At 45.4% G+C, this 27,907-nt stretch overlaps 1 protein-coding gene across 1 annotated transcript in view; it reads left to right on the top strand.

The window, feature by feature from the left end:
* The window catches only part of PCM1 (pericentriolar material 1), a gene marked incomplete at its 5' end in the record, with an annotated part of 3,258,627 nt that overhangs the window by 2,447,528 nt on the left and 783,192 nt on the right, over positions 1-27,907 (top strand). The window contains one exon of the mRNA XM_044063494.1: positions 16,063-16,196. Coding sequence (XP_043919429.1) covers positions 16,063-16,196 — 134 coding nt within the window. The remainder of the gene's footprint in view (positions 1-16,062; positions 16,197-27,907) is intronic.

The raw sequence follows: 27,907 nt of genomic DNA, 5'->3' as shown, positions 1-27,907 counted from the left end.
GCTAGGCTTGTCTTCGGTAAGCAGTGTAACTACAATATGCCGTTGGATCCTCCGATGCCCGCTACCGCTAAGAAGCGTAAGGAAAAATCGTTAAAGTCCAAGCAGGATGAGTCATCCGTTACGGACGCCGGTTCTTTAGAAACTACGGTGGAATCTGTGGATCCAACCGAGGTTTCAGCTGAGTCTTAGGGGGAGCCTTTAATTTTGCAGGATGTGGCCTCTCAGGAGTCGGGTCAGGCTGAGGGGGCCTCTCAAGTCTCTGTAGTCCCTTCTTTGCATAAGGTGGTTAGGCCTTCTACTTCTGTCTCTAAAGTACCTTCCAAGGTCAGGCCTGGTTTGTCTTCCTCTGGCGTCAGCCCTAGTTCTGCAGGTTCTGTACCTAAAAAGCATATGCTGAAAATGGCAGAGGATTTGATTACCTTAATCAGGGTTCTTTGCCCCTCCAGATAAGAGGTCTAGGGTGGAGCCAGAGGTGGAAGGTTTGGAGCATTCCTCAGATTACTCTGAGTCTTCGGCTGAAGACATTCAGGATTTTCCTCCTTATTCTGATTCAGATACAGAGGATTCTAGTCCTTCTGCTTCCCCTCCAGAGGATTTTTCTGAAACCCTGCATTCCATGAGGGAGCATTTTAAGTGGGAAGGTCAGGATTTCTCAGATTCTCGAAAGAGACTTAGGGAATTTTTGTTTTTACCACAGCATAGGCCCTTGGCTATACCCCCTGTTCTGGATGTTGTTCAGGATGTTTTTTCTGAAGCTTCCCTTAATCCTGATTCTTTGCCTCCTGCCCCGGTCAAGCCAGACAGGTATTACAGAGTGCCAGAGGCTCATAAATATTTGTATAAGAGCCCAAGAGCTGACCCAGAAACTATTAACCAGGGACCTTAGGGTGTCAGGGCTTCTGTTGTAAAGAATCCAGTTCCTATGGATAAAGATTCTAGAGCTTTGGATAGGTGGGGAAAAAAAGTGTATACCTCCTCCACTCTAGCAATGAGGGCTTTGAATTGCCTGTTTCATATGCTGCAGTACCAGAATTTTCTCCTAAGTCAGTTAAAATCTAAGGTAGATGCTTTGGCAGAGGGCATAGAGTGGAAGGAATTGCAGGATTTAGTTCATGCCTCTGATCAGGTGGGTAAGCATTCTTTGCAGTGTGGTTTTGATGCTCTTCAGGCTTCTTCCAGGGTGGCTGCCACTGGATCAGTTATTCGTAGGCATGCCTGGCTTAAGGATCAGAACTTGTCAGAGCATGTTAAAGCTCGAATTTTGGATGCTCCCCTTCAATCTGAAGTTCTGTTTGGTTCTCCTGTGGAGTCAAGTTTTGAAGAAAATGGAAGACAAAGCTAAGTCTATGCAGACAGTTAAGGATTTTTTACAGGTGCAGCCCCCTAAGTTTAGCAGAAATTGGCCTACTAAGGGATGGGCTTATCCTTCTTCTGATTTACAGTCTAGGGGCATATCTAGACGTGGTAGGGGCAGAGCTCATGCTCAGGGTTCTTTCAGGCCTAGGACGTGGAGTTCCCCTGCACAATCTTCAGGTGAGGGCAGGGGTCAGCCTTTTCGTAAACAGACCCAATGACCTGTCTCTCCAGCTGCCAGATCCCTCCTGTCTGGCAGCTCCTCTGGGAGGAAAGTTGGCACTTTTCAGGCAAAATTGGCTTTTAGTCACCCAGGACAAATGGGTGTTGGACATTATAGACCGAGGCTACAAGTTTTATTTTCACACCTTGCCTCCTTTCAAAGGCATGCCAGACGTTCCTCCTCAGCAAAAGTTGGGGGCTCACAAACAGATTTCTTTACTTTTAAAATGGGGCTATCCAGGGGGTCCCTCCGTCAGAAGTGGGCCTAGGATTTTATTCTCGCCTGTTTTTGGTACCAAAGAAAGGAAACACTTGGAGGCCAATTCCGGACTTGTCTATTCTCAACACATACCTGGACATTCCCAAATCCAAGATGTTAACCTTGCAACAGCTTCTGCCTCTGCTAGGCAAAGATCACTGGATGGTAACTCTGAATCTCAAAGAGGCTTATCTTCACATTCCTATCAGGCCCAGCTGCAGGAGGTTCCTGCGTTTTCGGGCTGGCACTTTTCATTATCAGTTCTCTGCATTGCCCTTTGGCTTATCTACTGCGCCCAGGGTGTTCACAAAAGTCCTGGCTCCGGTGATAGCCTTCTTAAGACTAAGGGGAATACAAATTTATCCTTATTTGGACGATTGCCTGATTCTTGCTCAAGACAAAGTCAAGTTACTTCACCATCTTCAGTATGTTATTACAGTGTTAAGGTGCCTAGGGTATTCTGTGAACGAAACAAAGTCCAGTCTAGTACCCTCTCAGGACATGTGCTTTCTGGGTGTGAGACTGTACACAGCCTCTCAGATGGCGTTTTTGACCCCGGACAAACAAAGAAATCTTGCCCTTTACTTCCAGCAATTATCTCTACGGTCCAGGCTGACTGCAAGGGCAGTCCTTCAGGCCTTGGGGTTCATGGCATCTTGTATTCTGGTGCTTCCCAATGCCAAACTGCATATGAGGAAGCTACAATGGTATCTCAAAAGCGTATGGACTCAACACTGCCACGATTTGGACACTGTCATTCAGATAATACCTTGCATCCAAAGGGAATTCTTGTGGTGGGCTCAGGAATGTCACCTAAACAAGGGACTCTCTGTGACCCGACCAGAGGCGAGTCAGATCTTAACGACAGATGCCTCAGACATGGCTTGGGGAGCACACTTCAATGGGAAATGGGTTCAAGACACGTGGCCTCCCAGACTACAACTTTTGCATATCAACATGAAGGAGATGTTAGCAGTCCAATTTGCCCTGATGACCTTCAAGGATCTACTTCAGCCAGGACAGGTGTTGATTCAAACAGACAACACAACAGTCATGTGGTACATCAACAAGCAAGGGGGAACCCATTCGTACCCTCTTTGCAGACAAGCTATGATTTTGTGGGAGACTGCTCTGTTTGCACCTCACTCTTCAGGCAAGGTTTCTGCCGGGAGCACAGAACTCCTTAGCAGATGTTTTGAGCAGACAGATGGTGGATCCCCACGAGTGGAAATTGGATCCTCATGTATTTCAACAGTTGACGGTGGCTTGGGGAACTCCAGACATAGATCTCTTCGCTTCTCCACTAAATTTCCAACTGCCAAAGTTTTGCACAAAGCTGTTTCACCCAAAAGCTTGGAAAGTGGATGCTCTATCATTCATTTGGAACAACCTTCACGTCTATGCCTTTCCTCCTCTGCCTCTTCTTCCCAAGGTGCTCTTGAAGGTCAGACAGGACAAGCCTTGCATGATTCTAATAGCTCCAGATTGGCCACTTCAGCACTGGTACCCTCTGCTGAGGAGTTTAGTACTGGAGCCTCCTTGGCCTTTGCCATCAGTTCCACACCTTTTGTCCCAGGCAAGCAATCTTTTCCGCAATGTCAGGATACAGTCCCTGCATCTGACAGCTTGGCATATTCTGTTTTAGACCCTGGGGGGTCGCAGCTTCCTCAACAAGTTTTGAATGTCATTTTGGAGGCCAGACGGCCTAGTACCAGGAAAGTTTATGCTGATAAATGGAGGAGATTTTTTCTTTGGAGCAAAACAAAGAGCTTTGATGTCTCTGTGCCTAATTTGAGTGTTTCACTTCAGTATCTTACAGAATTATTAGACAAGGGTTTGTCTTTCTCCTCTGTAAAAGTTCATGCTGCAGCCATTTCTGCTCACTATGACTGTGACCCTCCTTTATTCTCTCACCCTTTGTTTAAGCAATTTCTTAGAGGGCAAAACATAAGACCCCCACGTAGAGCTCCTACTCCTTCTTGGGACCTCAATTTTGTGTTGGAAAAGCTCACTTTACCTCCTTTTGAACCTGCAGCTACTACGGAGTTGAAGTTTTTGTCTTGGAAGACTGCTTTTTTGTTGGCCATTACGTCTGCTAGAAGGGTATCTGAATTACAGGCTCTAATGGCAGTTGAGCCCTTCTTGATATTTCATAAGGATAGGGTCTCCCTGCGTACTAACCCTACTTTTATGCCTAAGGTTGTTTCTAATGTGGCATTAAACCAATCTATTCATTTGCCTACATTTTATGCTGATCCCCAAAATAAGGGGGAAAAAATTTTGCACTCTCTGGATATTCACTGGCAGTTGCGTTATTATTTGAGCAGAACCAAAGGGTTCAGGCAGTCTCAACAGTTGTTTATTTCTTTTGCTTTGGGTTCTCAGGGGAAACCTGTTTCAAAACAAACTATTTCTAAGTGGATTGGCCATTGTATTGCTTTTTGTTATTCTCATCATGGTAAGGAGGTTCCGGCTGGAATCAGACCTCATTCCACTAGGGCGACTGCCACTTCTACTGCTTTTTTAAGGGGAGTAGCTACTAAAGATATTTTGGAGGCAGCTACTTGGAGTTCAGTGCACACTTTTTCTAAACATTACCATCTCCCTCTTTATTCCAAATCTAGGGCTGGGTTTGCCACTGCAGTTTTACAGGGCATGTTAGCAGCTCCCAATGCTTTATGATTTTGCCAACCTCCCTTTACCTTTGCTTTGGGATTCTACCCACAGGTTATGACTGCAGCAATGTGAGATGAAGAACATAGTACAGTTTTGTACCTACCATAAATGTAGATGTTCGAAGATCCACATTGCTGCAGTCCAATTTACCCTCCCTCCTTCCCCTCTGTAGTTTGGGGTGGTTGTGTGGTTTGTGTTGTAAATGTTGTCTCTACATGGGTGACTGGGAGTTTTTCCATTTTTGGCTATGGCCTTTCTTTTTAAGGCCTTCTGACATCTGGGGCAAGAAAGACTGAGGATATGGCGTCGGTCATGCGCTTTAGTACCACGGCGTACTGACGTCAGATCTGAGCGACCATGACCGACGCCAGCCTAACACTTTGGTATTCGGGCCGACCGAGGACAGCGGACTACCCACAGGTTATGACTGCAGCAATGTGGATCTTCGAACATCTACATTTATGGTAGGTACAAAACTGTACTTTCTGGCTGGTTATCAACCACTCTGTACCCTGTGCTTGACCATGCGGTAACCCTTGGCACATACAGCGGTGCAACTTTTCTGTTTTTTTCTGCCTTTGTGCATCAGGGGCTGCACCTCTAAAACATGCTGCTTGGGTCACTGAGGGAAGTCCCATCATGGTGAGTAGCTTTGAGCACTCCTTAACCAGTTTGTTTGACCTTTCTCACAGCTGAATGATGTCCAGTTTTATTACTGCTGTTGTGCCTTTTACCATACATTTTATTTTTATTTATTCTTTTGTCGTTTTTATTGTTCTGTTTTGCAATTTTGATTCTATATTTTTTGTACTTACCAAAGCAATGAGTGAGAAGGTTGCACAAAAAAGTCAATAAAAACTAAATGAAAACTCCAGCCAAGCCAAAACTTCCACCGAGTGACCTCTCAAACCTCTTGTATTAGAGGCATATGGGACATTTTATTTTATTTATTTATTTTATTTTACATTTGTTGACCGGGCTAGTCTAGCTTGATACATGTCCATTTTCAGTAGAGGCCCGGGGAGAAAAGCTCCAAAGAACAGAGGTAGATAGACAGAACATCAGCAGATCAAGTAATTATTAATACATTCATAGGCAAATAAAGCAAGCAAGTAGGTTATACATATTGTTTAAAAGAGGTACAGACTTATGTAGATGGCCTAACATGGCTACATTGTGGACCTTTAAGGTTTTGGGTTGGGTAGAGGCTTTGGTGGGCCTGGGACGTTTGCTATTAGTCTGGATTAGAGCAAGGGCATAGCCATTGGGACTTTAGGAGATCTTTGAGGTGTTTTTTGAATTGGTGAAGAGAGGTCATGTGTCTTAGGTTGTTTGGGAGGGCATTCAAGGATTTGCCAATGGAATCTGCATAGAGTGCCTCACCTCCCGAGTTGTTAGATTTAATGGTCTGTACTTGTAGACTTTTGGATGACCTGAGGGACGTGAGGTTGGAGTAGGGGGTAAGTATTTTGTTCAGTGAGGGGGTTTTGTCTGGATGGTTGATTGTTTTAAATGCCTCAGTGAGTTGGTTGAGTTTGAGAATGTTGGGCAGTTCTAACCATTCCAGTGTCCTTAGATTTTGGCAGTGATGGGTGCGATAGGGCATTCCTGTTATGAATCTGGCTATATGGTTATAGGTTGTAAATAGTTTATTGAGCTCTCTCTTGTTAAGGAAGGAGAATATCGGGGAGGCATAAAGGAGTGTGGAGAGGAGGTGGGTCCGGGCGATAGTTAGTTTGGTGTCTGTGAGGTTAAGTTCTTTATTCTATACATGGACCCGAGTTTCTTGTTTACCGACTTAATGGTCAGGCTGACATGCATATCAAATTTAAGCTTGTTGGTCTATGGTCACCCCTAGTAGTTTGGTGTGGGAGACAGGTTCGATTATGGTCCCATTGTTGGAGGAGACATGAAAGGTTGGGTTGTTGGTATTAGGAGGTTCTTTTCCTTGGGAGGTAATTGGAGTGGGGAAAAATAGAAGTAATTTGGTTTTGGTTGGGTTGAGTAAAAGTTTTAGTTCCGAGAACCATTTTTCAACTAAGGAAAAGCAGTTTTGGGTTGTGACTTGGAGTTTGGCGAGAGAGACGTCAGAGCAGATCAGGGTGGAGTCGTCTGCATATTGAATGCAGGTGGCTTTGGGAATGATAGAGTGTAGACCATTTATAAATATGGAAAAAAGAAGGGGACCAATAATAGATCCTTGGGGAACACCGATGTTAGTGGGGAGTAGGTCTGATAGCCTGTTTTGCCACTGAACCGCCTGTTTTCTACAAGAGAGGTAGGCGTTAAACCAACTTATGGTTGATTTGCTGAGGTGAAAGGTTTCTAGTGTGTGGAGCAACTGTTGGTGATTGACCATGTCAAAGGCTTTCGAAAGGTCGAGAAAGAGCGCAGAGGATATTAATTTATTATTGCGGTTGTGGTTGACTGAGTCAACAAAGGAGAGGAGAGCAGTGGTTGTGCTATGATGGGGGCGAAAGCCGTGCTGGGTGTTAGACAGGAGGTTGTTTCGAGTAAGATGGGTAATGAGTTGCTTGTGAACGCAGCGTTCCATGATTTTGGCTAGAGGAGACAGTATAGCTATGGGTCTGGAGTTAGATGTGTCAGTGGAGGACCCTCCTTTATGGAGAGGGATGATATAAGAGATTTTCCAGATTGAGGGGATAGAAGCTTCAGAGATGGTCCGGTTGATCAAGATTGAAACAGGGTAGGCTATGGTGTCAGATGCTATTTGTAAGCAATTTGCTGGGAGTAAGTCAGCCGCTAAGGTGGTTGGTTTGAGTTTTTTCAAGAGGGTTCGAATATAGGAGGTAGATGTTGGTTGTAGGTTAAAGGAGGGTTGAGTTGGGTCTTTAGTTAAGGTTACAGCCGAGGGAGAAGTAGTAAGCTGACTGGCGAGGGACTGAGTGGTCTCGGTAAAAAAAGAATTAAAAGTGTTGGCTATTTCACCTGGATCTTTGCCCATGAGTTTCTCAGGGGTGGGGATGGTAGATTTACCTGGATGAAGGAGGTGATTGAATCCAGCCCAGAATTTTTTAGGATTATGCTGGTGTTTGTCATGGAGGTGACAGAAATATTGTTTTTTATCAGACATAACGGCTGCTTTGGTTGAGTTTCTAAGCTGTAGAAACTTGATGCGATCTAGGGGGGTTTTAGTAGTTCTCCATTTGTTCCAGGCCTGGTCTCGGAGTTTAATTTTGGTTTTAGTATCTTTTGTTAGCCAAGGTGCGATACGTTCCTTAGTTCTAGTAAGTCGCTTAGGAGCGTGAGAGTCGAGTATCTTGAGGAAAGTGTCAAAGTATGACACACTCTCATCTAAGGGTAGAGTTTTTAGGATGGTCCAATTACATGCTTTGAGGTCTGCAAGAAATCGGTCTGGGACAAAATTCTTACTGTTCCTAACTAGTCTGGTTAGGGGATGGTTTGTAGTCGGACATTTGTGTTTTATAATAAAGGTAATAAGGTGGTCACTAAGGTCGTTGGGAAGGGTCCCTGCAGTATAGTTATTTGGATCCTTGTTAGTAAGAATCCAGTCAATGATGCTGTCTTTTTGTTGAGCATTTCCAATTCTAGTGGGGGATAGAATATTTTGGGAGAAGCCATGTAAGTTGATGGGGAGAGGATTTGAGTGCTCGGAGAAGAGGGACCAATCAATATTAACGTCCCCTAGTATTATGGTTTCTTGGGGATAGTTGGTAGCAAACCAACTAAGAGATTGTTCTAGGTTTTCAACATTTTTGCCTGGTGGTATATAAATTACTATAAGATTAATACATTTTTGGTTGTTTAGGCATACTTTGAGGGCAATCAGTTCTAGGTTAGGGATTTTTGGAGGTTGGAGTGGATTCATTGTGATGTTCAAGGAGTTTTTGAACATGACAACTATTCCTCCACCCTTTCTAGTTATTCGATCGGCCCTAAGGATATTATACCCAGGTGGGATGATTTCTTCATCCTTAGTGCTAGGTTTGAGCCATGTTTCCGATAGACACATGATGTCAGGTGAGTGGGTTGCAAGCAAGGCATGCAAGTTGTGAACCTTATTATTGATACTTCTTAGATTGAGGTGAAGCATAAGGAGGGAGCCCACCGTGCTTCTGGCTGCTTTCAGGGAGTTAGGGCCTAGGTCAAAATTAGGGCCCACAGAGCTTCTGGCTGCTTTCAGGGAGTTAGGGCCTAGGTCAAAATTAGGGCCTGGGTTGGGGTGGATATCACCATCTTTTGTGATGGATTTTTTCAAGTAATCAAGTATTTTTTGGAGTTTAATTAGTAATTTGAGATTATCCTTTGTTGTAGGTGCTTTAGGGTGGCGGAGGGTAGGATGAGTTCTTTTGGGAATCGGGTTATTAACAGGGTAGTGAGGAGGAGGGATGAGATTGGAGGGGTTATGGGAGTGTAGGGAGGTGTGACCCTTGGGGAGGTAGGCTCCTGCTAGGGCTAGAGCTTCATAGCTTGTTAAAAGATAAGAAATAATAATGAGTAATGATATGAAGGGAAGGGTAGTAAAAGAGCTTCTATCCGTGGTGTGAGGAGAGGTTGGTGAGTGTAGTAAGCTGGGGGGAAGTACCTTGGTAAAATGGGTATATAAAAAGCTGGAGGGGGAGAATAGAATGTTAATGGAGAGAGGTTAGTAGGCGGGCAGGGGGAGTAGCCTTAGTAGTATAGACAGACAGAGAAATGGGAGGGAGAAGAGTCAGAGTGAGGGACAGTTGTGATTGGTTGGTGAAAAGGGGGATCGGCTTAATGACCTAATAAATGTAGAGGTAGTGGGGGCGGGTGGGAATAGGGGGCAGGGTGGGGCACGGAGCGAGCCCGAGCGTAGCGAGGGCGAAGCGGAACGGGGACTACACCACAAGGAGTTTTCCTGGGTCTTAAAGGTAACAGTGTTCAATGTCAGTTTGCTGTTTTTTCTTTTTGCTGGGATTACCAGTAGGATAATAGCCTGGTTTTTAGATTTGGTACTGTCTAATTCCTGCAACAGACGCTAATCGGACAATATACTTTTAATTAGGAAAGTAGTTTACCCTGAGTCCCTTTAGGAGTTTTACACTAAATGGAGAGGTATTGAGAGGAGGCTGGTCTGTGCAGTCGCACTGGGAGGGAGTCCAAGCAAGTCAGCGATGATAGTTTAGGTGCCACGCGGTGTGCATGGGGGGGCTATCTAAAGTGAGAATACGGGAGAGATAGTGGCTTTAGTAACAGACTTCAAGGTATCCTTAGTATAGTGAGATTAATACAGTAGCATTGCCATAGTCTTAACAGTGTTAAACAACAATATATAAGAGACAGTAAAAATAACTCACTGTAATTCAACAGGTAAGACAGGTAATAAGCACCATATTTCAGCAGATAAGACAATGCAGTGACTTGTTTGTGTGGCTACCAATAGTAGGACTTGTCCGACCAAACATTAACTATTTAGACTTTCTGCCCTATGTGAGTCCAACAGTACAAACAGCTCTTTAGTGATAGTATAATTAATCAGGTAAACAAGTATGCTAAGCGACTCATGAATCCAGGCTGTTAACAAGCAGGCAGAGGTTATTAGTGTTTTAAATGCAATGGCAGATTTAGAAAATGTGGCTGAGCAACGCTCTAGTATAATCAGGCTTTTAGAGTGAATGTGAGAAAAAATAAAAGCGCAACACTCATTCTACACAATATAGCACAACATTTCCATTGTTGGTTAGTTTAATCTAAAAATAATTAATAAATAGGAACATCAGGTGTTTCAGCTATAGGGCGATTTCTGAATAAATTCAGAAATCGCCATATAGCTGAAACACCTGATGATGATCTTCGTGTTTCACTATTGCAGTCATTACATTTGGGTAATCTGCTGACAGGTTGCCCTCAGTCAGCCTGATTAACAAAGTCTTGGGTCCTGCATCGGTTGCTGTGCCTTCTTCCATGATGTCAGGTCGTCAGGGGTATAAAACATGCAGCCGATGCCATTTTCATCAGTCTTTCTTGCCACGCGAAGCCAGAAGCAGTTCGCAAGTGCCGGTCGGCTGACTCCTGAAATTTTCGTTTTCGAGTTTCAGAACCGAAGTCTTCAACCTAAAGCTAAGTACCCCATTGGGGAAACTTTTTTTTGCTCCTTACCGATGTTAGTAAATGTTAATAATTGTATTACTTGTGGGAAGCATATATCTCATAAGGATTTTTATTTGTACTGTATTCCTTGCCTAGGCCCTGACCACAAACATGCCTTGCTGTCGGTTTTGTGCTAAATTTAATCAACGCACTATTAAGCGTTGGTATATTTTTGCATCAAAATATTTTGGCTCAAGATTTAACTATCCAGAAATGTCGTTGGTTAGCAATCCGACTACAGGAATATCTAAAAAACGCAAAGAAAAAGACAGAGACAGACCATCGAGGTCCAAAACCCATGAAGCTTCTAAGCCAGTGGCCGGTTCGCCGGTACTCAGTGAGGTGCTTTCGCAGCCCCTGATACCCGCTACGTTTGATTCGCAAGCCTTTACTGAGACCCATTCGGAGTTCGGTATGCCATGAGACACTTTAAGTATTGAACCCGCAGATGTTTCTATCTTAGATGGGTCCGGAGCTCTGAGCAGGCACTGGCTTCTGAGGGTTTTTTCAGGCCTAACGATTTGTATAGTGAACCAGATAGCCATCTTCAAAACTAAGGCCAAAATCAACTTCTATGTCTAAAAAACCAATGCTTGGGCCACATGCACAGGCCCCTATGCCTAAAAAACAAATAATCAAAATGGCCGAGGATTTTATTACCTTGATCAGGGGTACCCATCCCCCTCCTGCTAAGAGGCCTAAGACAAGGCACTGACTATGAATCATCAGATCAGGTTTCTGTTTCTTCTGATTCCTCTTCTGATCAGGAATTATCTACTCCACCTTATGAGAACTCTGATGCAGAAGATTCCATCCCTTCTGCTTCTCCTCCTGAGGATTTACCTCCTGTTCTAGACATTGTTGATTATGTTTTCTCAGAATCCAGCATGGCTCCTGATTCCCTGCCTTCAGCTCCTAGTAAGCCAGACAGATATTACAGGGTTCCTCACTCCCACAAATTCCTCTTTAAAAACCTGCTGCTTACCCTGAAACCATTTCTCAGGGTCCCAAGGGCGTTAAGGCTTCTACTGCTAAAAATCCTACCCCTTCTGATAGAGACTCCAGGGTGCTGGATAGATGGGGTAAGGAGGTTTACACGTTTGCAACCTTGGCAATCATGGCTTTAAATTGTCAATTTCATATGCTTATATAGCAGCATGTCATGGGCTTACTTAAACAGAAAATGATGTTGATTTCTGACTGTGTGAAAAATAGAGTTGCAGGATTTATTGCATTCAGCTGAACAAGTTGGAAAGCATACTTTGCCATGTGATTTTGATTCCTTGGAGGCCTCTTGCAGGGCCGCTGTAACTGGATCTGTGATAAGAAGGCATGCTTGGCTCAAAGAGCAAAATTTGTTTGATCATGTTAAAGCAAAAGTGTTGGATGCTCCTTTACAACAGTCTGTTTGGTAATAAGGCAGAAGTTTTGAAAAAGATGGAAGATAAAGCTAAATCTATGCAAACTGTAAAAGATTTTCTACATTTGCAGCCACCCAGGTTCAGTAGGCACTGGCCTACTAAGAGCTGGTCCTTTCCATTACCCACCAGAGCCGCTCAGGTCAAATCCAGACATACCAAAGGCTCCAGGTTTCAGTCACAAGGAACTTATAGAACAAAGCAATGGGGTGCCTCCACCTCCAAATCTGGAGGTAACAAGACACCTTCGTACAGTAAACAGTCTCAATGACTTTCCACTGAAATCACCAAGCACTTAACTTTTGGCCGCCCCTTTGGGGGAAAATCTGGCACTTCATGCACGAAACTGGCAACTAATTACCCAGGACAAGTTGGTTGTAAATATAGTATCCCAGGGATACAGATTTCATTTCTACATGTTTCCAATCCCAAACGGGATGGCCAGATCTGCCTCCAAATCAGTGGGCTGAGGCCCAGAAACAAGTTATGTCCCTCATGAATATGGGGGCTATTCAACCAGTACCAGAAAAGGGACAAGGTTTTTATTCAAGACTTTTCCTGGTACCCAGAAAAGACAAATCATGGTGTCCAATTCTGGACTTAACCATTCTAAATACATTTCTGGACATTCCAAAACTCAAGATGCTGACTCTACAACAGTTACTGCCTATGCTAGGCAAGGATGCCTGGTTGGTACCTCTAGACTTGAGGCCTACCTGCATATCCCAATCAGGGAATCTTGCAGAAGATACCTCCGCTTCAAAGCAGGCTATTTGCATTACCAGTTTTCTGCACTGCCCTGGCTTATCTACTGTACCCAGGGTCTTCACAAAGTGCCTGGCACCAGTAATTGCATTTTGCAGACAAACATTCAAATTTATCCTTACCTGGACAATTGTCTAATTCAGGCATAAAACAAGGACACTCTTCTAAAACATCTGGCATTTGTAAAAAGACTTCTAACTTGTCTAGGGTACACCATAAACGAAAAGAAATCACAACTGGTACCCTCTCAAATAATTACATTCCTGGGTGCAAGCTTGAATACAACTGCACAGATGACCCTCTTTACGCCAGAAAAACAAAGTCAATTGATGACTTACTTCAAACAGGTGGCCACAAAAACCCAGCTATCTGCAAGACAAATTCTGCAGGCCTTGGGGGTTCATGGCCAACTGCATCCTAATAATTCCATATGCAAGACTGCATATGAGGAAACATCAATGGTACCTAAAAAGCTTATGGAGTCAACATTATACAGCCTGGAAACAATGATTCCTATCATTCCTTGCCTGCAGGTAGAGTTCCTACGGTGGGCAGAGGCCTGCCACCAAAACAAGGGACTGTCATCCACTCCATCCCCTGCCACCCAAACCCTGACGACAGACGCATCAGATTATGCTTAAGGGGAGCATCTAGCAGGGAGATGCATTCAGGGCCACTGGAGCCCAAATCAAATGCGCCTACATATCAACCAGAAAGAAATACTAGCTGTACAGAATGCTCTGACAGCCTTCAAGGACTGTCTTCATCCAGGACATCTACTGATAAAGACAGACATCACAGTCATGTGGTACATAAACAAGCAGGGAGGTTCCCACTCCTACCCCCTTTGCAGACTAGCCATGGCATTGTGGAACACGACCTTGATTTACCATATACATCTACAAGCTCAATTCCTGCCAGGAAAGCAAAATACTCTGGTAGACACACTAAGCAGAAATCTTATGGACCCACATGAGTAGAAACTGGATCCACAAATCTTCAGCATGTTGACACAAATGGGAGACCCCAGACATAGATCTTTTTGCCTCACCCAAGAATTATCAGTTGGACAAATTCTGCACAAGAATTCATCACAATAAACTTGGAAAGTGGATGCTCTGTCCTTCAGCTGGAAAAACCTATCAGTCTATGCCTTTCTTCCTCTGCCTCTGCTCTCCAAGGTCTTACTAAAAGTCAGACAGGTAAAACCAAAAATGTTACTGATTGCTCCAGACTGGCCTTGCCAACACTGGTACCCGCTCCTACGCAATGTGTCACACCTTCCTCCATGGTACCTGCCTCTGACACCTTACCTGCTGTCTCAGCAGAACTATCAAATTCTGCACACTCAGCTCCAAACTCTGAATCTTGCAGCATGGCTAATCAACTAATTTCACCAGTTACATCTCTCAGCAAACCTGTGATGGATGTCATTTTGGAGGCTAGAAGGCATAGTACTAGAAAATTTTATGCGGACAAATGGAAAAGATTCTGTGCCTGGAACCAAGCACAAGGAATAAGCACAGCAATGCCCAATATTCCTTAGATTATGTAATATTTAACTGAGATGCTTCACAAGGGCCTATCTTTTTCTTCTATAAAAATCCATGCCTCTGCCATTTCAGCTCATTACAACACAGAGCCTCCCCTCTTTTCTCATCCTCTGCTAAAGCAGTACCTCAGAGGGGCCAACATTTTAAGACCTCCCAGGAGAGCACCAGCTCCTGCATGGGACCTCAATTTTGTTTTAGAAAAACTCACTCTACCTCCTTTTGAGCCAGCTGCTACTGCAAATTTAAAATGTCTTTCCTGGAAAACTGCTTTTCTTTTAGCAATTACTTCACCTAGACAGATTTCAGAATTACAGTCCCTTACGGCAGTGGAGCCTTTCAGACCATTCATCTGGCAACTTTCTTTCCCAATCCACAGAACAAGGGTGAGCGGATTCTGCATTCATTGGATGTGCACAGACAACTTAGATTCTACTTAAACAGGACAAAACCGCTAAGAAAATCTGAGCAACTATTGGTGGCTTTTGCTACAGGGGCAGAGGGAAAACCTATTTCAAAGCAGACTATTTCTAAAGGGATAAGCCATTGTATTTGTTTCTGTTATGTGCACTATAGTAAACCTATTCCCAAGCTGATCAGATCTCATTCCACCAGGGCTGCATCTACTTCTGCAGCCTTTCTCAGAGGGGTTCCTACCAGAGACATTCTAGAAGCTGCTACCTGGAGTTCAGTTCATACATTCACCAAACATTACTATTTACCTCTCTTCTCTAAATCCAGAGCTGGCTTTGCCACTGCTGTCCTGCAGGGCGTTATAGCTGCTCCTAATTCTGTATAAATCCATTCTCCCAACCATAGCTTTGGGAATCTACCCAAATGTAATGACTGCAACAGTGAAACACGAAGAACATAGTACAGTTGTATACACTTACCATAAATGTAGATGTTTGAGTGTATTCACTGTTACAGTACTGGTAATCCACCCTCCAGACCCGTTTTTTTTTTTCTCTTATTATACCTCTTCTTTCTTTTAATATGCTTAAAAGCCTTTTTGGTGTATTTGCTTTTGATTGGAGGTATATTGTTTGTGTTCCAAATTATATATATATATATATATATATATATATATATATATATATCTATATATATATATATATATATATATATATATATATATATATATATATTCCCCATTTGGGGGGCACCTGACATCTGGGGCAAGAAAAACTGATGAAAATGGTGTCAGCTGCATGTTTTATACCCTTGACGACCTGACGTCATGGAGGAAGGGACAGCAACCGACGCAGGACCCAAGACTTAGTTAATCAGGCCGACTGAGAGCAACCTGCCAGCAGATTACCCAAATGTAATGACTGCAACAGTGAATACACTCGAACATCTACATTTATGGTAAGTGTACACAACTGTACTTTCCTGAGGGTCATTTGCATGTATCCTGTATGCCTCTAATTATTCAGAAATCGCATATAGCTGAAACACCTGATGTTTATAAGGGTCATTTGCATATATCCCGTATGCCTCCAATACAAGAGGTTTGAGAGGTCACTCAGTGGAAGTTCTAGCTTGGCTGGAGTGTTCATTTATTTTTTACCGATTTTTTTTTTTTTTTTTGTACTTGTAATTTACATGTAAGCATATAAGTAAACTTGATTGACATTTAGTGCTGCATGATGCAGTACGTTGCTTATATATCAGAAGGCATGATTTTGGCAGTGTAACTGACCCTCTAGGTTTGTTTCAGGCCAAGATACAAGGGATGACTGTCCAACAGAAAACATTTGTGATGCTTCTAATATCCATTGTCCTCGTATTGACACGCAACAACTGGACAAACAGATCAAAGCCATTATGAAGGAAGTGATTCCTTTTTTAAAGGTAAAGTGCAGGAAAAACATTTAATATTACTCTGATGCTGGCTGAAGTTTTAAAAAGTTATGTTTGGATTTGTCTTGCTTATTTTTCAAGATACATATTTGTGACAGTGTTCCAATCCTACTGTATGTATATATATGTATGTATATATATATATATATATATATATATATATATATATATAGATAAAACACAACAGTAAAATTGTTGTAAGCAGCCATTTCCAAGAGCCTTGTACAATTTTGGAATGAATTTGTGTGGATGGAATTCACTGGCCTTAAAACAGCATTAAACAAGCAGCACTTTTTTTTACAGCAGTGTCTTAAGCAGTTATGTTGCCAAAGGAACCATTGGAAGTTATCGAAAAATAATTAGCCAGATTTATTTTACTTTGTTTATTTAAATGTTTACCATGGTAGAACACTGATTAAACAGTGACCAATTACAGGCTTAGCCCAGGTTACATCATGATGTAACAAAACAATATATAGTATAGAAATAGTTTACATTTATAAACATGTTTAGAAAGTCTGACAAATATTTACATAGATCTAACAAGTCAAATATATGTATAGTTGAGTCTATTTCACAACTTAGTGTTACACAGTCACCAAAGGGAAAACAACGAAAATGCAGAAGCACAGTAGTTACGAATAACAAAACTCATAATATCAAAAAAGCAACCCGACACCCTACTCGCATTTATTAGTGAGAATGCAAATGCAAGATGATGTACGTCTCCAAAATATAATCTCAATCAAAATATCAGTTTTAAAGTGCATAGTACATACTGCAAAACTCAACTGTAACCATACTGTATTTTGAATGAAATGAAATGTATGTTGTGCAAACACTATGCAGTTTACATCTTTAACAGCTTAGCTATAGCTTTAAGTAACTCCATAGTATCATACTTTGTGTGTTTGTTATGCCTGTGTAATAGTTTTCTCTTCTTTTGAGAATAGTATGGTAAACATATAAATTAACTAGTAATCTGAAGTAGTTAACTTCATTTGATCATCAACCTGTGGGATCCGGATCAGATAGGGATCCAAGCCGGCAGCTTACCAAGCTAAAGATCTGAGCTCCAAGCTCCTCCCCTTACCCATACTACACTGCAACCTCCTTCCAATCCCCAGATCTCATTTGCCGCAGCTTCGCCAGCAAGAGATTTCTGAGCTCCAGGAAGGTTAGTTAGATTTCATCTAGCTTTCAGGCTGTGTGCGCCCTTTTTTAGTGCTAAACAGTTTTATATCCCTACACTTATTCTCCTGGGTTTTTGTGTCTAGATATTAGTGATCGTAGTAGTGTAGAAAGTTGCTAAACTTTCTGTTGTGTAGGCTGCCTCTTCCCGCCCTTAGCGTGTGTGTGTATGCTTCTGACTTAGCTTGTCTAAGCAAGAATGTCAGAAAGTCAGAAAACTACTTTCTCTAAGTGCATAGAGTGTGGCCATAAGCTGTCACCGGCCTATGGCCACACTCTGTGCGTAGTTTGTTCGGGGGTGCTTCATCTAACATCAGGCTGCAAAATTTGTGCGGCCTTTAACCCCCGGGCCCTGCAGGATCACAGGACCAAGCTGATTCTTGCGAGTCTTTTGCCCGCAGAGTCAGCTTCTTCTTCTGCGGCTTCTTCAGTCACGGCTGTGACTGTTCAGCCTTCGGCCCTCCTCCCCTGTCCGGGACTCCCACTCCCACCTCTAAACAAGGAGAGAGAGACGCCAAGAAAGACGAACCTAGGGAGAAAGAAAAAGAGAGAGACAGGGAGAGGGGTCGCAAGAGGCAAGCCGACTCGGATCCGTCGGCTCCTCCCGCTAAGGTTTTATTATCTCCAGAAAAAAGTGCAAGGCCGTCTTCCCCTCGGCTCCATTCTCCACGATTCTTCCCAGAGGCGGAGGAGGAGGCTCAGCCCGTTTCGAGGTCGTCCTCGCATCAACCCTCCCGGCTGGTGTCAGTGGTGTCCTCAAGGTCTACTAGGAGCCTCTCTGAAACCGATATGGACCAGATGATGCAGATGGGAGTGTTGCTGGCCCCTTTCCAGCCGGAGCAGGGAGTTCGGCCCCGACATGTGCCCCGATAGCTCCTTCTCCAATCCATTCTTGGGTTTCTGTGTCTATAGATCCGAGGAGCCCTGGAGTCAGGGGGTCGGCGTCAATGGTACCTCCTACCTCGACGCCGGCCATGCCCTGAAGTCTGTTGGATCCGAGCTCTCGGAGCCGAGATCTGGGTGTCTGATCCGAAGGGATGAGCGTGTAGTCATCCCTGTTGTGGTTGGGGCATAATGTCTCCTTGGGTCCTGCTGTGCCAGCCTCGGCTCCGATCCCCTTTTCGGATCCAAGGGGTGTGGCTGCCCACACCACCACCTTCAGGGTAGCCAGTTCCCCTTCGGCTTTTGACATTCTGGAGAGGGTTCTGTCTGAAGGATCAAGACCCCTCACTCTTTCCTCGGAGTCTGCCCTTGCTCCCTCGCAACTGAGTTTGAGTTTGTCTTCCATCATCCAGTCCTCCTAGGGGCAGCCTGTATCCGGTAAGCCCCAGACAGTTCCCTTTGAGGAATACAAGATGGTTTGTGAGCTCTCCCCAGAGAGTTCCCGCGAGGAGGCTCCTAGCAAATGCCATTGCAAAGTAGGCACATGGATTCCCCTGAGTCCCTCACTGAAGATACTAACTTGGAGGAAGGGGAAGGTTCCCCCAGAACACCCCCCGAAGATGTCTCCTTTGGAGACCTAATGGAAATTCTTCACCAGAGGGGTGTTGGTCTGCCCAAAAATCTTCCTTGGACTAGTTGGTATTTCTGGAGGTGTCCGATACAGGCCCATCTACCTCTTGGGTGCCCCCCCGCCAGCTGACCCTCTGGTGGACCTTATTACCATCAGAGCCTGGAAGGAACCGAACACTGTAGAGCCAATACCCAAATGACCTGACAAGGTATTGAGCTCTCCTGCGGATAAAGCCACTTGGAGTAAGGGTTCCCCAGTTGATGCCATGGTGGTGGCGGCTGCGGCCATCAAAAAGGAACTTGCCCAAGAAAGTTCCTTGTTCCATCCCCCGGACAAGGAGTCCAGGGTGATGGATCATCTTGGAAAGCGGACTTTTGCTTCAGCTACCTTTGCTTATAAGGGAACTGAATTAAATGGCCCATGTAATCAGACTGCAGCATGACCTTGTGAAAGAGTATGCTGAGTCTCCCCGGAGTCTATTTCGGCTGAAGATAAATGGACATTCTCGGCTCATATGGCCACTCTCAAGTCTGTCCAATACATCCATGCATTTACTCTCTCATGCCACCGAGGGAGCCACTAGGGCAGATGGGTCCGGTATTGCCATGAGGCATCATGCCTGGCTCCGGCTTTGCGATTTTTCAGAACCTTTCAAGGCATCCTTCGCTAATTCCCCCTTTGACGGTTTGAACCTGTTCAGGAAGACCGTCCGTGATACGCTTGTCCTGAGTAAGAAGGATGGGAAAACGCTGTCAGCCATCTGGATCCGCTTCTCTAACCCCCAAAGGTCTTTCTGGAACCAGCGAGGGCAAAAGAAGCCGTGGTTCCGGAAATCTCAGTAGTCCCGGAATGCTCTGGACTCCTTTTCCCCAGAGGCAGAGGAGGACAAGGTGGACGCCGGCCCAGAGGCAGAGGGGGGACCAAAGAACTTTGCATCACAGGAACTTTTTACCGACCCATGCAGCAGCCCTGGGGGGTTGCCAGACTGCTCCTCTCTGGAGGCAGTCGGGGGGCGTTTCTCGAGGCACCTAGCTCATTGGGAGGCCATCACGTCAGATCGCTGGGTGCTTCGAATAATATCCAGAGGCTATTCTATTCCCTTCATAACCAACCCTGTATGCACAAGGCGCCTCCTGGATGTCCCACCTGCTCAAAGGGAGGCGGCAGCTTTGGAGATAAGAAAGCTTCTTGAAAAAAAGAGCAATCCAGTGAATTCCTCCAGACCAGTCTGGATCAGGCATCCATTCCAGGTTCTTTTTGGTGCCAAAAAAAGACAGGGGACTTGAGGCCGATTCTCGACCTATCCGCGACGAACCTGTCCATTGCCAAAGAAAAGTTCCGGATGGTCACTCTACAATCCATCCTGCCTTTCTTGCAGGAGGAAGACTAGATGTGCTCGATAGACCTCAAGGATGCGTACTACCATATTCTGATGGATAGGCGATCCAAGAGGTTCCTCCGCTTTCGGCTAGGAGCCAGTCATTACCAGTTCAGGGTCCTAGCCTTCGGTCTCACCACAGCCCCCAGGGTAGTTATCAAGGTCATGGCAGATGTTCTTCATGTTTCACTGTTGCAGTCATTACATTTGGGTAATATGCTGCCAGGTTGCCCTCAGTCGGCCTGATTAACAAAGTCTTGGGTCCTCCGTCGGATGCTGTCCCTTCTTCCATGACGTCAGGTCGTCAGGGGTGTAAAACATGCAGCAGACATCATTACATCAGTCTTTCTTGCCGTACGGTGCCCAAAGCAGTCTGCAAGTGCCAGTTGGCCGACTCCTGAAATTTTCGTTTTCGAGTTTCAGAACCGAAGTCTTCAACTTAAAGCTAAGTACCCCGTTGGGGAAACCTTTTCTTGCTCCTTACCGATGTCAGTAAAAGTTAATAATTGCATTACTTGTGGAAAGCAAATACCTCATAAAGATTTTCATTCGTACTGTATTTCTTGCCTACGCCCTGACCACGATGTACCTTGCTGTCAGTTTTGTGCTTTATTTAATCAGGGCACTATCCGTCGTCTGTACATTTTTGCCTCTAATTATTTCGGTTCTCGGTTTAATTATCCAGAAATGTCATCGGTTAGCCTTTCGACTACCGGAATTGCGAAAAAACGCAAAGACAGACAGGCCACAGAGTCCAAAACTGCCGACAATGTTTCTCCAGTCGCCAGTTCACTGCTACTCAGTGAGGCGCTTTTGCAGCCCCTGATACCCGCTACTTCTGATTCGCAGGCCTCTACTGAGACCCATTCAGAGTCCGGTATGCCGCGAGATGCTTCACCTATGGAACCTGTGGATGTCTCTGCCTTGGATGGGTCCAGAGCCGCTGTGCAGGCACCGGCTTGTGAGGGTGTATTCAGGCCTACAGTCTTGCATATTAAATCAACACTGCCTTCATTACTAAGGCCTAAATCTCAATCCATGTCTACAAAATGATGCCCAGGCCACATGTTCAGGCCCCTATGCCTAAAAATCAAATGATAAAAATGGCTGAAGATCTAATTTCTCTAATCAGGGGTAGTCAACCCCCCCTCTCTAAGAGGTCTAGGGCTGAACTTGATTATGAATCTTCTGATCAGGATTCTGTTTCTTCTGACTATTCTAATGACCTGGATTTGTCAACCTACTTATGAGGATTCCGATGCAGAGGACTCCATTCCCTCTGCTTTCCCTCCTGAGGACTTTTCTTTTGGTGAAACTTAACATGCTTTGAGGGAGCATTTCCACTGGGGAAAGCAAGGCATTTTCTGATTCAGAAAAGAGGCTTAGGGATTTCCTTCTATTTCAGCATAGGTGTTTGGCTATACCTCCTGTACTAGACATTGTTGTTGATGTTTTCTCGGAATCCAGTTTGACCCCTGATTCCCTGCCCCCTTGCTCCTAGTAAACCTGACTGATACTACAGGATTCCCGAGTCCCACAAGTTCCTTTTCAAAAATCCTGTTGCAGATCCAGAGACTATTTCTCAGGGGGCCAAGGGCATTAAGGCCTCCACTGCTAAAAATCCTACCCCTTCTGATAGAGACTCCAGGGCGCTGGATAGATGAGGTGGTAAAAAGGTTTATACTTTTGCAACCTTGGCAATCAGAGCTTTAAACTGCCAATTTCATATGTTAAAATATCAGCAACATGTTATTGGACTGCTTAAACAGAAAATGATGTTGATTCCTGACTGTGTGGAAAATAAAGATTTACAGGAGTTAATGCATTCTGCTGAACAACTTGGAAAATATACTTTGCATTGTGGTTTTGATTTCTTAGAAGCCTCTTGCAGGGCTTGCTGTTATTGGATCTTTGCTTAGAAGGCATGCTTGGCTTAAAGAGCAATCTTTGCCTGATCACTTTAAAGCTTAATTGTTGGATGCTCCTTTAGATCAGGATCGCCTGTTTGGCAACAAGGCTGAAGAAGTTCTTAAAAAGATGGAAGATAAAGCTAAATCTATGCAAACTGTTAAAAGATTTTTTTGCAAGTGCAACCACCAAGATTTAGTAGGCACTGGCCTACTAAGAACTGGTCCTTTCCAGCCCCTTCCAGATCCTCTCAAACAAAACCCAGACACAGCAAAACCCCAGGGGACTCTCAGAACTAAGTGGGGGGGGGCTCCACTTCCAAATCTGGAAATAAGCTACCCCCCTATGGTAAACTGTCTCAATGACTGCCTTTTAAAATGCCCAAGCACTTATCTTTTGACCGCCTCTGGGGAAAGATTGCTCTTCATGCAAAGAACTGGGAACTCATAACCCAAGGCAAATGGGTTTAAATATAGTTTCCCAGGGATACAGATTTCATTTCCACACGTTGCCAACACCAAAAGGATGGCCAGACCTGCCCCCAAATCAGTGGGCAGAGGCTCAAAAACAAGTACTTTCCCTCTTAAGCATGGGGGCTATTCACCTGCTACCAGAAGAGGAAAAGGGACAAGGTTTCTATTCCAGGCTTTTTCTGGTACCCAGAAAAGGCCAATCATGGCGTCCAATCCTGGACCTGTCTACTCTAAACATTTTTCTGGAGATTCCAAAATAAGATGCTGACTCTTCACAGTTACTTCCTATGCTAGACAAAGATGCCTGGATGGCAACTCTAGATTTAAAAGAAGCATACCTGCATATCCCAATCAGGGAATCTTGCAGAAGATACCTACGCTTCAAAGTGGGCTACTTGTATCATCAGTTCTCTGCACTGCCCTTTGGCTTGTCTACTGCGCCCAGGGTATTTACAAAGTGCCTGGCTCCAGTTATTGCTTTTTGCAGGCAAAGAAATATTCAAATATATCCATACCTGGACGATTGTCTAATTCAGGCAGAAAACCAGGGCATGCTTCTAAATCATCTGGCGTTTGTAAAAGGGTTCTAACTTGTCTGGGGTACACCATAAATGAAAAGAAATCACAACTGGTACCCTGTCAGCAGATTACATTCCTTGGGTGCAAGCTTGAATACAACTGCCCAGATGGTTTTCCTCACGCCAGAGAAGCAAATTCATTTGGTAACTTACTTCAAACAAGTGGCCACAAAAACCCTGCTATCTGCAAGACAAATACTACAAGCCTTGGGGTTCATGGCCTCCTGCATTCTTCTAATTCCATATGCAAGACTGCATATAAGGAAACTACAGTGGTATCTAAAATGTCTATGGAATCAACATTGTCACAGCCTGGAAACAATGAATCTGAAGTAGGGACTTCATTTGTCAGCAACCTTTGGGTCTTGGATCCGACTTCGGATCCGAGCCGGCAACTTATTTTACAGCTTATGGATCCGAGCTTCTAGCTCCTCCCCTTACCCATAATCCCCTGCCAACCCTGATTGACCTCAGATCTAGTTTGCCGCTCTTAGAAGAGACAACTGGATTGCAGAGCTCCTGGCGACTTTCAGATAAGTTTAGTCAGAAAACTTGTTTAAACAGAAAATCTTTCAGTTCTTAAATAGTGTGTGTGTTTAGGATCCCCTTTTGTTAATTTTATTCCTTTTTAGTGTATTTCCTCCCCTCGCTGGTTCGTAGAGTGTGTGTGTGTTGCTTTTGTTTTTGGGGCCTGGTGTGTTTGTGTAGTTATTTTTTTCTTTGAAAAATGTCGGAGACCCCAAAGCCCATTTTTTCTAAGTGCACCAAGTGTGGCCATAAGCTTTCACCGGCGGATGGCCACACTCGGTGTGTTCGGTGCCTTGGGGTTGAACACCTGTCCTCAGGGTGTTCCATCTGCGCAGCGTTCAACCCCAGGGCACTGAAAGAGCGGAGGTCGAAGTTGGTTCTGGCGGGACTTTTGCCCCCAGATCCAGCTTCAGCCTCCAGTACTCCCGTGGCTCCTCCTCGGCCCTTGGTGGTAGCCACTCCTGCCCCCCTTCCCCCAGCCGGGACTCAAACTCCCACTAAGACGCCGGAGGAAAGGGAGGCCAGGAGGGAGAAAAGGAGGGAGAAGCACCACAAGCAGCGGGCCGAAGCCTCCGCTTCGGCCCCCCCCAGCTAAGCGGGCCTCTCCCTCCACGGCTTCCAGGTCCTCTCCTCCTCGGATCCGATCCCCTTGCTTTTCCTCGGGACCCGAGGAGGAGGAGACCCGATCTCAGTCGAGGTCATCGAGGCGGCATTCCCGGCCTGCCTCTGTGGCCTCGTCGAGATCTATGTATAGTCTTTCTGATGCAGACTTGGACCAGATGATGAGAAGGTTCATCCAGGCCCAGCTGCAGATGGGAGTGCTCTTGCCCCCCCCCCCCCTTTCAGGGGGGAGCTCAACACCTTTTTTTGCCCCGATAGCTCCTTCTCCAACCCGCTTCCAGGGTTGGAGCGCTCGGAGCCAGGCAGCGTTGGAGCCAGGGGTGGGTCGGCACCGACAGTACTGGGTACTTCAGATCCGATCCTGCCCTTGAGTCTGTCAGGTCCTTCGTCAGATCCGACCTCTCGAAGCCGTGGGCCGAGCTTCGGATCCGAGGGATTCAGTGTGCCTTCGGCTCCGTCCAGTTCAGAGCACACGGTCCTTCGGATCCGGTGGCCTCTGCGCCGGTTCCGATCTCTTCATCGGATCCGAGTGGGAGCCGGCTTTCGGATTCCAGGGAGAGAGGCTCCCCCTCGGCCTTCGATGTAGTGGAGAGGGCTCTGTTGAGAGCATCCGGACCCCCGGTCCCTGCATCGGATCCACCCTGCACTCCCTCTCTGCTGGGCCAGGCTTCCATCACCCGGCCACAGGGACAGCCTGCTTCGATGTCCCAGGTTGTTCCACCGGGACAGGATATTGCTGGTGAGACCTGCTCATACAGTCCCCCCGAGGAAGTGCCTCGCAAGCATAAGTGTAAGAGGAGACACGTGGACTCCCCCGAGTCCTTAACAGAGGACACTGACTTGGGTGAAGGGGAAGGCTCCCAAGGTCACCCCCCCCGAGGATGTCTACTTTGGAGACATCATGGAAATGCTCCAGATCGGGGGGGCTGGTCTGCCCCCAAGTCTTCCTCCGACGAGTCCGTGTTCCTGGAGGCATTCAAAGCAGGCCCGTCTACCTCTTGGGTGTCCCCTCCAGCCGACCCCTGGTGGACCTTATCACCACCAGGGCGTGGAAGGAGCTGGACACTGTGGAGCCAGATCCCAAACGCCCGGATAGAATTTTGAGTCCCCCTGCAGACCTGTCCCATTGGAGCAAGGGTCCCCCCGTAGATGCCATGTTGATGGCAGCAAAAGCCATCGTACCAGCAAGGAGTCTCATGGATTTAGCTCAGGAGTCAGCACTCGGTCAGCACTATCAAGAACCTTTCCCTCGGGATCTTTTTTGTTTAAAAATCCCAAATTTTTGACCCAGATAAATTAAATTTTATCAGGGAAACTGCTTTTTGTTTTTTTTGCAAAAAGGGGTTTCTAAACGGCCCAGGTTGACCCCAATTTTAAAGGTAACTTTTACTAATCCTTCCTTTATGCCTAAAGTTTTTTTGGTGGCAAAAACCAAAATTTTTTTGCCTTTTTCCCCCCCAAAAAAAGGGGGATTTTGCCCTTTTTACACAGGACTATTAGGAAAAACTTTCGGCTTCAGATTTATTTTTTTTTGAGCTCGGGCGCCGGGCCAAAAAACTATTTTTTGGGGGGGGTTTTTTTTTACCCCAAAAGGAACCGCTGGGAAGGTTTCCACGGGGTATCCCATTTCCAGCGAGGGGCAATAAGGAATTTTGGACCTTTTGGGGAAATTTTTCGGGGCCCCCCCCATCTAAACCCAGGGCTTTTTTGCCATCTGGGGGGGCTTTTCAGCCTTTCTTTTTTTTCCCCTTTTTCCCCCCCTTTTGGGTTCCCCCCAATGTGGACTCAAAAGGGGAAGAACGACATTTTGACCACCAAAATGTAGATTTAAGTCCCTTGCGCGTCCAATTTTTTCCCTTAGTTGGGGGTTTGTGGGAAATAAAATTGAAAATTATGGGGGTTTTTTTTGTCTTTGGTTTTATTTTTTTTTAGGGTCCTGACACGGGGGAAAAAAAAAGATGAATTTGGGATTTGTCCCGAGCCCTGTGCGAAAGGTTGACCGAGCCACCTTTAACTTTAATTTTCCCAGGCGGGGCCCCAAGGGGGCTGAGCGGGGATCTTAAACCAGGGGTCAAAATGTATGCCCCTTTACCCCTTTTTAATTTTTTTTTTTTTAAAACCTTTTCCGGAAAAAAGGGGAAACTTCCTACCCTTCTCCCCAGACCTTTTTCCCAAAAAAGGGACAGAAAAAGGTTTTTCCTTTTGTACAAAGCCCTTTCCCGGGCAAAAAAGGGGAAACCCGAACCAAAAAAAATTTTGGGAAGCCCTGAGCCCACCCCCACCTGAGGCTTTTCCCAAACATTCCTTTTTTTTCCCCCCGGGTTTAAAAAATTCCCACTGCAATTCCCCAGATAAAAACCCCCCCACCCCAGACCGCCGAGCCCCAAAAAAAGGGGCCCGTTTTTTAAAAAGGTTTTCTTTTTAAAAAGGGGTTTGGTTCCTTTAAAAAAACCAAAAAATTCATTCCCCTTTAACCTTCTCCCCAGAAGGGGCTCAAAACCTCAAAAAACCCCCTTTTTAAAAGGATCCAATTTACCGGGGAGCCCCTTTGGGGTTTTTTCCCCAAAGGTTTTCCCCTTTTTGGGGGACCGCCGGAAGGGCCCCACTGGAGACCCCCCTTCCAAAAGGCATCTAACCCAAAACCCCTTCCCCCCTGGATTGATCAACCTGGAAATCCTCCTTTCTCCAACACAAGGAAAAATGGAGCCAAAAAATGAGTCTGGGCCCCCCCGGACTTAAAACCCAAATTAGGGCCATTCCAAACCCCCAAAAATTTCCTACTTGGGTTATAACAATAACCCCTTACCCAAAGGGGTTTGGGATTTTTTTGCAAGGGTTTTAGAGCCTTAAGGTCATCCAGCCCAACAAATGGGGCCTTCGCCAGGGAGCCCGGCGGCCCCCCCGTTGGGCTGGGCCCCCGGTCCACCCCCCGAGCACCGGGTTTGGAAAAATTTTTAGTTTTTTGGGCACCCCAGAACTTTCCAAGGCCTCGGCGACCAAGATTCTTACCAATCCAAACCAAAACAGGTTCTCTTTCGCCTAGGTGTGAAAAATAAAACGTTTCTTTGGGCAAATACCTCAAAAAATTTCCATCACCTTTTTCCCAAAAGTGCCCTTTTTGCCGGTTTCAAGGGGAACCTTGGGGGGCTTTCTAACAGTTTTTCTCTTTTTTAAATTTGGCCGGGCCTCTTCAAATTTTAAAAAAAAACCACCCCCGGTTTCCCCAAAACCGGTTAAAAAACCCATGCCTTTTTGGCCCCACAAACCCTTTTTTTTTCCTCCATGTATCCGGGTCCCGACCCTGTTAATCCCTCAAATTTTTCCACAATTGGCCCCAAAATGGACACCCCTTTGGTGCTCACCCCCCCGGGGGGCTCGGCCTCCTCACCAGTTTAAAGGGCCCTTTTGGGGGAAAGCACCAAAAAAAAGTCGTTGAAGCCCCGGCCCCCCATTTAAATCTTACTTGGCAAGGGGTTCACCTTTTTAAGGGACCCCCTTAAGCAGGGTCTAAC

This window comes from Protopterus annectens, chromosome 2.part1, assembly GCF_019279795.1.
Source record: "Protopterus annectens isolate FY-2018-M chromosome 2.part1, PAN1.0, whole genome shotgun sequence".
NCBI classification, from domain to species: Eukaryota; Metazoa; Chordata; order Ceratodontiformes; family Protopteridae; genus Protopterus; species Protopterus annectens.
Note: the sequence above shows the minus strand (reverse complement) of the source record. Positions and strands in the feature narration are given on the sequence as shown.